The sequence below is a fragment of the Dipodomys merriami genome, unplaced genomic scaffold, assembly GCF_024711535.1.
Source record: "Dipodomys merriami isolate MVZ:Mamm:240054 unplaced genomic scaffold, mDipMer1.0.p SCAF_56, whole genome shotgun sequence".
Lineage (NCBI taxonomy): Eukaryota > Metazoa > Chordata > Mammalia > Rodentia > Heteromyidae > Dipodomys > Dipodomys merriami.
The window spans coordinates 2,641,783-2,654,260 of NW_027206135.1; the positions used below are offsets into that span (position 1 = coordinate 2,641,783).

General features: G+C 39.8%; 1 protein-coding gene across 8 annotated transcripts in view; it reads right to left on the bottom strand.

Annotated features, from left to right (window-relative positions):
• Window positions 1–12,478, bottom strand: part of LOC138812171 (WD repeat and FYVE domain-containing protein 2) — a 273,328-nt gene that overhangs the window by 126,675 nt on the left and 134,175 nt on the right. For all 8 annotated transcript variants that reach the window (XR_011367562.1, XM_070000140.1, XM_070000146.1 and 5 more), the window contains exon 7: window positions 3,931–4,057. Coding sequence is in view for 7 of the 8 variants with exons in the window: in XM_070000140.1 (XP_069856241.1) it covers window positions 3,931–4,057 (127 nt within the window). In the remaining variant the exon portion in view is untranslated. The remainder of the gene's footprint in view (window positions 1–3,930; window positions 4,058–12,478) is intronic.

The window sequence follows — 12,478 nt, forward strand, 5'->3', positions numbered from 1 at the left end:
ACTTTATAATTTAGGCAGGGGTGTGGGGTGTGGGTGTGGGTGTGGGGTGTACGTGAGGAGGTGGGAGGGAAGGGATGGTAGGGGAAAAACAAAGGAGGAGGCAACAATGGTGGATAAGAAATGTGCTCATTACCTTGCCCTTGTAACTGTAACCCCTTTGTACAGTATTTTCACAATAAAAACCTTAATTAAAAATATAAAAAAATTATTAAGAATTATGAGCTGGTGATGACAGAACATTAAATCAAGAATAGGCTTTGTGTGACTGCACAGGTCACGCACCCATGTATATCCCATGTCTGATGCTTACAAGCAGGGAAGTCTTTATTTTGTATAGAAACAGACTTTCAGACACAGGCTGATATCTGCCCAAAGGGCATTAAGCCCTCTTCTATTTCCCAAGAGAAGGGAGGACTTAAACACACAGCATCTTTCATTTCTGTGATGGAAGTCTAGATGATTTAGTGAAAATCGAATCAGTTATTTATCTGCTACCAGAGATCTCATTCTCTCATATTCATAAGTCCTCCAAGTCTCCAAGCCTAGAGAAGACTTGTGAGCACATGTGTCCAATGACTTTTATACAAAGAAAGGGTATAAAAGAAATGTAGGCTGTAGGATTTTTTTTTTTTTTTTGCTACTATCATTGAGCTTCTTTTTACTCAAGGCTAGCACTCTACCATTTGAGCCACAGAGCCAATTCTGGCTTTTTCTGAGTAGTTTATTGGAGATAAGAATCTCATTCATGTACTTCTCTGGGCTGGCTTCAAACCACTATCCTCTGATCTCAGCCTCCTGAGTAGCTAAGGTTAGTTACAGGCGTGAGCCACTGGCACCTGGCTGGGATTTTTTTTAAGCTTCATTATGACTTTATCAGCCACTGTCTTACTTATGATCTAGGCTGGACAAACTATCACTTTGTGGCATGACTGGGGTTATGAAAATGTATTTGCTGCTGTGGAAGTATGAAGTTGCAGAAGACATATGAATCTGTCCCTCAGTGATGCATGGCTATCTCCATTCTAACAGAAGGCAGCCTCTCCTCTAAGGAGTCTAGTCTGTTCTTCATAGTTTACAAGCTTACCAGGTGACTACTTGTGTAATCATCAGGCATCACTACCTAGAGTGATTCTGGGCAGTAGTCACCCTGCCTGAAGAAGGGAAAACCAGTAATTGTAAGAGAGGAGGGAGAAGTCTGAAAAGAAACCAAGCTGAAAAGAAACCAAACATCATAGGGCACAGTAGAGACTATGTTTGCAATTACAGTTCCTTGCACAGCTCTGGACACATGGAAGAATCTGGCCCTGACTAAATTAAAGACCTTTAGTACCAGCTGTGGCCTGAAGATGGAACCTGAAAATCCTAATCTTAAAACGGTTCTTTGATCTCTCTCTTTCATAGCATAATTGTAAGATGAAACTGAGGTTAGCCCTAGGTTTTGAAAGCTCATTGCTAAAATATTAAACACGATTCAAACACTGTGTGTGCCATTCCAGTGGCCCATTTCTGACACAGGAAAATGGCTGCTATGGAAGGAATCACAGGACTTCTCTTCTTGCTGCTTTGCTGCTATATGCCCCCTATTACTGTGAATCCCATTCTGCTCCTTCCAACAAAGCAGCTCTCTCCCCACCCCCATGCCATCTCAGGCAGTAAGACTCACATTAACAGTAACCCTGACTGATCTAAGAAGTTCACTTCTCCACCTGGCTTTCCACCAGAGCAACTCCCTCACCCTAAGACCTTCTGACAAGACCGCCTCATTTTGTTGCTAAGCTTAACTAAATAAACACATATGCAAAAGCCTTCTGCAATTTTTTTTTCTGTTTAAAGCTAGGTCTGCCTGGTGGCTCCCATCCATAGATGATTTGAGACTGTGATTCTATCAACATGAACTGCAAGTAGCATCAACTCCATTTCCCAATAAGCCATGGCTATTTGTCTTAGAAATTGGAAGACATAACTGTTTTTCCTTTATATGCCCAAATTTCATAACTTTTCCTTTCTTAAAAAAATTTTGTTTCTCAGAATCATACCTTACACATGAGTGAAAGTGCCTTTTTACTGGTTGAACACAAGTATAGTTGGTTGATCATTTTGTGGAAGAGACCATGCAAGATCAAGTATAATCTTTATTAACTACTGTATAAAAATAAAACTAGCAAGGAACTAAAGTGAATGAGGCCAGCAAATGTAACTGAGCTCCAACTTGCATTTGCTTCCTCTAAGAGAGACTGAGTTCGCAGGAATTATCCAGCAGATTAGAAAATAACTAAGTGTTACTAAACAGAACTGTGTTTTCACTTCTTTCTTTTTTTTCTTCTCTACTTTACATGGATGATGAGAATTATTACATTACCAGGATGTTGTCTGCTTGCTATGGAGATAAACATAAGGGCATGATGCCTCTAATGAGCTGAGCAGGCCTGAGTGGCCCCAACGCCAGAAGAGGCCCCAGACAATGAGGAAAGAACAGCTTAGTGGCTACTTCTCTAACACTAAGCTCTAATACTAAAGTAATTATTTATGCTTGGGCTCTCTAAAACTTAATTATTATCCAATAATTCCAGATTGTAGCTTTAAGGACTTAAAGAACACTGGGAAACTAGTATTTTTAGACATACTTACAGGACAAGCTAATAATGCTATTTAACACCAGCTAATTTATGGAAGTATTACTGTCATTGATTAATGGTTATCCAGGTCACTTAGAGTATCCTTTTGAAATGGCACAAGTAAAACACAGATTGACTCTAGAATTGTGAAATAAATCTAACATTTTCTTCTGCAATACACACACACACACGATACACACACACGATACACTACACACACACACACACACACACACACACACACACACACACACACACACACACACACACACACACACACACACACACGATAAAAATTTCTTCTAGCCAGTGGCTCATTCTCGTAATCCTAGCTGAGATCTGAGGATTGCAGTTTGAAGCCAGCTCAGACAGGAAAATCCATGAGACTCTTTCATCTCCAATTAACTATCAGAAAACTGGAAGTGGCACTATGGCTCAAAGTGATAGAGCACTAGCCTTGAGTAAAAAAGCCCAGGTCCTGAGTTCAAGCCACATGATCAACAACAACAACAAAAATCTACTTCTAACCCAAGTAATAATAACTCCCATTTACAAGATGCTTATTATATAATAGCACATTAAATTTTTTTTGTATGTGAAACAAACAACAAAACAAGAAGAGGCTGTGCCCCCTGGGGCAGCAACGGCCGATGGCAAGGTGGCTCTAGGTGGCCCAAGGGCCCTCAGCAGAGTTGTCTAGCTTGTCATAACACAGGCCCCTCAGCTCCAGACCAGCAACCAGAATCTACACTTTAATAAATCCCTCCGTGATTCTTTGAGCAAAGCAAAGCTTGCGAACTGCTCTAGGGAAACATCAGACTTTCTCTGCTTTCCTCAGCCCCCACAGCCCATTCCCTATAAAAGAAGAACCTGATAAGAATCAAGGTAATAATATTTGGTAAAGTACAAAATGTACTGGATAAGGTATTATCTCTCCCCTCTTCCTCAAGCTGCCAGGAAGTGTGAAGCCACATTTGAACTTAATTATAGAAATGATATAGGCCTTCCTGGCTCATATTTTAAAGATCTTTTTTCCTTCTCTCTGAAATTTTTACTCTTATATTCTCCCTGGCTCTGATTTTTACCTTTATTTATTGCTGCCACTGTTTTACTTTATGATTTCTGTAGGCACTCTCGGGTCCTCTGTGGAACAAATGCAGTATTAATACGTAAGTACACTTTTGTGTGGACATAAATCAAGGTTGCTGTTCCTGCTATCTTCCTTCCTGCACAAAGGTCCTAACAGGGGGACTGGACTTGTTCTTCTCTCAGCTGGAATCATTTTTCAGATCTATAAAAGCACTAACAGTCTTACTTGTGTCCTTGAAGTTCGATGGCTGTTCCTTTTCTCCCACCAATGTCCCACATGATGACTGAGTGGTCTGAACTGCCAGAGAACAACACCCGCTGGACTGGGTCCCAACAGAGAGCAGTCACCCCGCCTGAGAACAGATATAGTTGGACATCAGAAACAAAATAAAAGTATTAACAAAAAGTGGTAACATACAGGAATCATGACCCAAGGCAGTTTCTGGCAAATAATGTTTGCTGAATGAACAAACAAGTAAGTCTCAGAAAAGAAAGATTAGCTATAAAAAAATCTTACTCTTTAAGCATCCCCCCCATTCCTAATATCCATAAAATCAATTATTATAAGGACCCCAAAGCTAAAACTGAAAAAGAAGAATAAGTTCTGGTACTGTGTTGCACAGTAGAGTAATTATAGTTAACAATATGGTTTGTATAAGATCTCAATATGGATTTTAAATGATTACTGATGAGGTAGCTATGCTAATTGCCCTTATTTGATCATTGCACAGTGAATGCTTGTATTACAGTATATTGTGCATCATAAATATGTACAATTATGTATCAATAAAAAATTGAACTGAAATTTTTTAAAACTCCATTTTATTTTCATCTCGTTTTCAGGATGGAAGGTAGATAGTGCTTAAGAAAATATGAACTGGGCACTGGTAGCTCATACCTGTAATATTCACTACTAAGGAGGCTAAGATCTGAGGACTAGGGTTGAAGCTGGCCTAGGCAAGACAGTATGTGAGACCCATATCTCCAATTCCCTCCCCAAAAGCAGGAAGTAGAGCTGTGGCTCAAGTGGTAGAGCACCTTATAAAGAAGCTAAAGGACAACATTCAAGCTCTGTGTTTAATCCCCAGCACCAGTGCACTACACTACACACACACATACACACACACACACACACACACACACACACACACACACACACGTACATATATATGGTTCATTTCACTTAACATATATTATATATTATATATATGGTTCATTTCACTTAACATATATCATATATTATATATATATGGTTCATTTCACTTAACACAATTTTCTCATATTTGTCTCAATTTTTAAGATCAGAAATACATAATCATCTTTTTGATAATATGCTAACTAGGATGAAGGGACATCTCATGTGGTTTTGATTTGCCTTTCTCTAATCATCTTTTTGATAATATCATGTGAATGGACATCTCATGTGGTTTTGATTTGCCTTTCTCTAGTGAGTAATTAGTGGTGCTGAAGAATTTTTTTCCCATTTCTTTTGGTTATCTGTATGTTGCCTTTTGATAAATGTCTATTATACAATTTTTTTTTTGTCTGTCCTCGGACTTGAACTCTGGGTCTGGGAGCTGTTCCTGAGGTTTTCTGCTTAAGGCTAGAGCTCTACTACTTGACCCACAGTTCCAATTCCAGCTTTTTTTGGGGGGGGTGTGGTTAACTGGAGAAAAGAGTCTCATGGACTTTTCTACCTAGATTGGCTTCAAAATGTCATCCTTTGATCTCAGCCTCTTGAGTAGCTAGGATTAAATGCATGAGACACCATCTCCCAGTGACATTTAATTTTTGTTGGTGATACTTGATGTGAATTCAGGGCCTTGCATTTGCTACTTCAGTGCTTTACTGATAAGCTATTACTCTAGCCCTTTTTGCACTGGTTATTTTTGAGATAAGGTCTTGTTTCTAGCCTGGGTATGTACCTTGATCACAATCTTCCTATTTTAAGGCTTCCTGTCCTGGTAGACATAACAGATATGCATACCCAGTATCCTTCCATCAAGATGGAGTCTCAGACTTTTCTGCTTAGGTTGGCCTGGAACTGTGATTCTCCCAATCTCAACTTCCCACATAGCTTAGGATGTGTACCCACCTATCAATCAAGAAGGGATTTCATAAACTTTCTGCCCAGGTTGGCCTGAGAGTACAGTCCTCCTGTTTTTAGGCTCCCAGATGACTAGGGTTATTGGCATAAGCCAATGGTGTCTGGTTAGACTTTTAAAAATCTTGAGCATCATATAATCAGGACCCAGTATTAGAATGCATATTTTTCCCTTTGGTAATCTGAGTTTACAGACTCCTTTTGAATCAATTATACCCTCAAGTGTCAGTATTCTCCACTGTAATGTGGCAGATATAGTTAATACTACAATCACTATAACTTTTTCTGTTACTAATGGTAATATCAAACTAACCACTATCCCATTTGTAGGTGAGAATTTGTGGTGAAAATTTGATTAGATCAATTACAATCTTTAAATTGCAGTATGGAGATATGGATTGGTAGGATTACTCTAGTAATCACCATCAATGGTAATCATCTGATAAATCCAACTCCTTGTGTAGTAAAAACAATTAACTTTTTCCATGTATATACTTGGGGATGTCAGAAATACTTGTTTTTATATTTAAAGAACATAAAATAACTTGTTAGAATCTGATACTTTCAAAATTTAGATTATCAATTTGTCTCAATGTTTAAAAGATTTTAGGAAAATTTCTCTCATATTTGTCCCAGAAGATTTTTTTAAATATTATTATAAAGGTAATGTACAGAGGGGTTACTGTTTCATAAGTCAGGTAATGAATACATTTCTTTTAGAGCAATGTTTCCCCTTCCTTCACTCTCTTCCATTTTGTCTCTCCTGTCCCTGCCCACAAGTTGTATAGTTCATTTTCAACATAGTTTCTACTGAGTACCATTGCTGCATTAGTTTACCCTTTGTCCTTCCATTTCTGTGCCCCTCCTTTTCCCCTGCAGAGACAGATAAGTAAACAAATAAGACAAAAAGAAAACAAACCTCTTGTTTCCATTTCCTAGAATTCATTTCAATAAGTATTATTTTATATGATTTTATATGATCAGAGGCACTGAGGCATTATGCCTTTGCGTTTCTCCCCTAAGAGTATCCTCTTCCTTTGGTTTCACTGTGTGTGAATGCCAAGAGTCCTGTATAATTTATCATGTCCCAGTGAATTTTAGATCGAACTTCCACATATGAGAAAAAAAAACATGAGCTGTTGGTCTCTCTGAGCTTGGCTTACCTAACTTACCCTTTGATACTTCAGATCATGCTTACTAGCTTCTCTACCCTCACATCTTTCTGCATGAACACATTTCTATTCATGGAAGAATGAACCTTGCCCAAATACCACTTACTTAGAGACAACTTTCTTCACTGCTTTTACCATTCTCTGCCTGATGCTTTATTTTTTCTTCCCCAAATGCATTGCTTGTCTGCTACTCTAATAGAATATCAGTTCTGGAAAGATCAGTGCTGGGGCTTAGTCACCACACTACCCTCATTCTATCACTGCACTGTCCCAACAGATTAGAAATCTGTTTGACAATAAACTTTGGGTTCTGTATCTTTGTATCTGAACATACAGTGCCTGGTATGCAGAAGGTATTCAACAAATGCTTACTCAACTAACCTGATCTACTGGATGACAGAGAAGAATAGGGGAACAATAAGCAAGTGAGCCTCTGGCTGAGAGGAGAGGAAGGAAGTGCTGCTGTTGAGAAGCACTGTCCCCATCGTCACAGTACTGGGTTTGAACTTGGAGTATCATGTTATCTAGGAAGGCACTTACTGCTTGGGTAACTTCCCCAACTGCCATTTTTTTTTTTTTTTTGGGTCCAGTCATGGGGCCTGAACTCTGGGCCTGGGCGTTGTCCCTCAGCTCTTCAGCTCAAGGCTAGCGCTCTACCACTTGAGCCACAGCACCATTTCCGGCTTTTTACTTTTTGCTTATGTGGTGCTGAGGAATCGAACTCAGGGCCTCAGGCATGCAAGGCAAGCGCTCTACCACTGAGCCACCTTCCCAGCCCCCCAACTGCCATTTTTGCTTTTGTTATTTTTTTAATAGGGTTTTGATTTTTAGCTCAGTCTGGCATAGACCACAATCTGCTGTTAAGCTTCCTATCAAAGCTGTAGTGATAGTTGTTTAACAGTACACCCAGATTTTATTAGCAAACTCACTGTCCTTCTTTAGAGGACTCTATTACAGGCATGAAATACCATGCCAAATACCAAAATGTTAAAATAAGTTTTTGCAATTGCCTATATTATACACTCACAAATGTGATTGTTAATGGGTGGGGAATGATCTACAATAAGTATACATATTAACTTATTACACCTTTTCTTAACTTTTAAATATTGTCAAATTTTATAAGATAACCATCTTATTCATACTACTTTAATTCCTACTTCTTTTTTATTCCTATTTTAAAATTACAGGTGCAAGTTTGCTCTGTTGCCCAGCCTGGTCTCTAAATACTGGAACTCAAGTAATCTTCCTTAGGATCCTACTCAACCTCCTGGGTAATCCTGAGAGGGGATTTCAGTCCCATTCCTGTACATTTTTGATAGTTGGAAAGGAATTTCAAATGTGGAACTGGACCTGAGTCTAAACATTTTCAGAAATGTAATGCCTATTACCAAAATACTTAAGTGAACTAAAACTGAGACTTTTATAATGTATCTTGGAAAAGTAAAAGGCTGCATGGAGTTACACAGTCAAGATTGGAAACTGTAAGGTCTGCCTTTTTACCAGATTGTGCTCTGGCAATTTGCCAGGAGTGTGACATCACACTCTCTTGGGTAAGCTGGACAGTTTAACATGTGGCTAGAGGAGGGCCTGATTCAGTGCTAGGGCCAAAAGCCTTGAAAGTATTTGATGTGTCCGTCACTATATTCTGTTCTAGGTTGAAGTGAGGAGGGTGTGTAAGCATTATCTCTAGGCTCTCTCTCAAGTGCCATGAAATACCACTTTCCTTGGGAAGCTTCCCTGGTGAGTACACAAGGAGAGGCCCTTCTTCTTATCTGATTCCAAGCATTCTATGAGTGGGTCTGGGCTTCACTTACTACCTACATAGTGTCTTAGTGAATTACCTGTAATTATCGGCCTAATGCATGTGTTCTATGCTGGACTTCAAGGTGGGTGAGAGCAAGAATTACATTTGTCTCATTTACCTGTGCATCAGCAGCCACCACAGTAAGAGCAAACCAGGGTCAAAATTTTGATGGCAACCAACACAGATAGAACTCTGTGCAAGACTCTGTTGTAAACAAAACTTAAAAGTGATCGATGTAATTATTTGAATTTGTGTATTTGTACATAACTTCTTGGTTTTTTTTTTTTTTTTTTTGTCAGTCATGGAGCTTAACCTCAGGGCCTGGATGCTGTCCCCTAAGCTTTTTTGCTCAAGGCTAATACTCTACCACTTTGAGCCACAGATCCACTTCTAGTTTTCTGGTAGTTAACTGTGGATAAGAATCTTGTGGCCCTCCTTCCCAGGCTGCCTTTGAACTACAATCCTCAGATCTCAGCTTCCTGAGTAGTTAGGATTACAGGCATGAGCTACCAGTGCCCAGCCTGTTTAGTAACTTTTGTTGTAGTTGTTATTATTCCTGTCAATTCTCTTAATAGCTAGTGAACAAGGTTGTGCTTAATTTTTCACTAATTCAATGTTTTGGCAGAATTTTATTCAAGCCCTTCTATATCTAATATCTTCATGCTAATCAAATATTTTTGGGAAAAAAGATTCTACTGATGGTTCTTAATGTCCAATGGTCCAAATAAGATTGTTCAAGTCAGTTTATGACTTTCTGACACAAATACATTGTCATTTCTCCAGAAATAGCAAAGAATCGTGGTACTTGACATTTAGTTCCAGAAAGAAAACCAGCAGAGGGAGCATAAGAACATAAAACTAGTTTCCTAAATCTGTATGGATTAGAAAAGGTTGTTTTGGCCTCTGGACCTGACTATCAGGCCAAGCCTGATAGCCCCACATTTCTGCATGACCTTTCATACTTGCAAGATGTGTCTGCTCCTAAGTCAGAAATCTAGATTGTTAAAACTCCCTATTAGTTGTTTTTGTTTTTGGTGTCAGTCCTTAGGCTTGAACCTGGAACCTAGGTGCTGCCTCTGAGCGCGCGTGCGCGTGTGCGTGCGTGCGCGTGTGTGTGTGTGTGTGTGTGTGTGTGTGTGTGTGTGTCTTGGATTTTTGTTGTTGTTGTTGCTTAACTGGAGATAAGAATCTCACAGCCTTTCCTTGGCTGGCTTTGAACTGTGATCCTCAGATCTCAGCCTTCTGAGTAGCTAGGATTACAAGCATGAAGCACAGGCACTCAGAGCTCCAAGATTGCTCTTTCTTTTTTCTTTCTTTTTTTTTCCTGCTAAGCCATGTTCCCAGCCCTTCTAAGATTGCTCAATGAATCTAGTTTAACTTGAAAATTTTTGATCTTTAAAAAACCTCTTTCCCAGAATTCTATGTGGCTGAGTATGAGCCCTGCCAGGGTATAGAACAGGCCTTCTAGATAGGAAGAGTTCAACAATAGTCTGAGTCACCATGGAATCACTGAGTGTTCATACTATAGCCTTAAATGAATAAACTGTGCAGCAGCTAGATAAGTATTAGGCAAATGCTACTTTCTAGAATGATAATGAGTTGAATCCCTTACCTTATCTGAAGAACTCTTATTTCTTTTCTGGCTGTCTCTACACTGCCTCCCTTCTTTCACCCTCATGCTCAGTGTTCCAGCTCAGTATAGGGACCTTGCAGTGTCCAAGAGAGCCACACTTTTGCAAATCCCCATGCCTCTGAACTATGCTGTCTTCCTTTACCTGTACAAATCTCTGTACTTGTTTCCCATGAACTCGACAATTACTCATTCCCAAGGACTTCAGGTCAAGCAACATCTCCTCTAGGGAGCCTTTCCTACGTAACTCGTGCCTACTTCCAACTAAGTCACTTCTGTTCTTGGAAGTGCTTAGCACGTCATTTCTCTGTCTATGCTACTATGTGCTGTAATGATAGACTAGCTTGTGTCTCTCACTGGCTTGTGAGGAATTTGAGGACAATGACTATGCCTTTTATTTCTGTGACTGAGAGCTATGGCTGGGATTGACCTGGGAGAGCAGAGAGTTAAGGTAAGGAGAAGAGTATCCAGAGCAGACCTGGGGATTCAAAGAACCAACACCCTGAGGCATTAAAGGAAATGAGAGAGGATATTCATAGAAATGAATGAAAGGCTGAGACAGGAAGAAGGAACAGCCACAATGTAGAATGCTGCTGAAAGGTTAAGTATGATAAGGTGCAAAATATGTCGTGAGTCACCTCAGGGAGAGAAGCTCAAGTACAGCCACAGAGACAAACCAGACTGCAGGAGGCTGGGGGGAGATGGAAGGTGAAGATGGAAGTAGCTGGGGAAATTATATTCTTTAAGAAAGTATTGCTGTTTGCAACACACTGGATGAACCTTGAAAATGTTTCAAGGCTGAGTGAACTAAGCCATTCACAAATGGACAAGTGCTGTATGATTCCACTTACAGGAAGTACCTAGAATAGTCAGATCCTTATTCAGGAAGCAGAAGGGTGGATGCCAGGAACTGGGGGGAGTGGAAGAGAGTCACTGTCTAAATGTACAGAGTTGCAGTTGCCAAGATGAATAATGTTCTATGATGTTATATGATAGACAGTAGTAATGACCACAAAATATGAATGCATGGAATGCCCCACCAATGAGAACATTTAAAAATATATAAAACAGTAATCTTTTAACTAAGTACAGTTCACAATTTTTAAAAAAGAGACTCTGTTAAGAAAAGAAGATGAAATTGCAGTAACTGGACCTGGAATTGAGAAGGTTTTACAGTTTGTTTTCTTAACAAGGAGGCAAGAAACCTAAGCTCCTTACTAAATTGAGAAGAGCAAGAAAGTTAAGTGGAGAAAAAGGGAACTCATTTTGGTGTGTAGATCCTGAGGAGATTCAGCCTGGGGCCACAGGAAGGAAGGTTCCTGCACAGAGATGAGGAAAGGTAGAGAAAAACTTGGTTTGTTAGGGTAGGGTGAATACAGACTGAGAATTTTTTTTTTCCCCAAAGCTTCTGCTTTAGAAGGAGGAGCCTGGGGATAGGATAGGGAGGCAGATAGGGGAGCTTAGTGAAAGCTGTTTAGGGGACTGGTCAAAAGAGCACACTGAGCTCAGGTAGAGGGAAGATGAGGTGACTCTGTGCACCTAGATGGGAAATCACAATGCCGCAATGGTAATAGTGGCCTTCTCATAGAAGCAATGGTTTAATGTTGGTCTAAGTTTCAAAGAAATACACTTGCAGACCAAGAAGATAGTTTTAAAAAGAAGGTGGACAGAGTCTAAATCATGGCCCCCAAACTTGCTGAGAAGGTAGAACACTCTCAGTCAAAGAACTGACAGTGCTAGCTAGAAGCATGGTTGAAATAATGTACCCTTGGGTCAGGAAGTGAGTACAGCTGAGACACTAGGGAACAGTGGGTCAGAGGACCAGTCTTCACTATCAGAAAGAACAAGTGGAGAGTAGTAAAAGATTTAAGGAAATGAAAGGTGAGGTGACTCAAGTCCAAAGTGAAACAGAAGTTTAACATTTTTGAGGTGAGACAATTCTAGCTGCTACCCGAACCCTGGTTGGCCAGAATCTATGTGTCTACAAAAAGACAGCCAATGAAGGCAAGTATGGTGGTACATCCGTATAAACCAAGCAACCTGAAAGGTGGAAACAGGAGG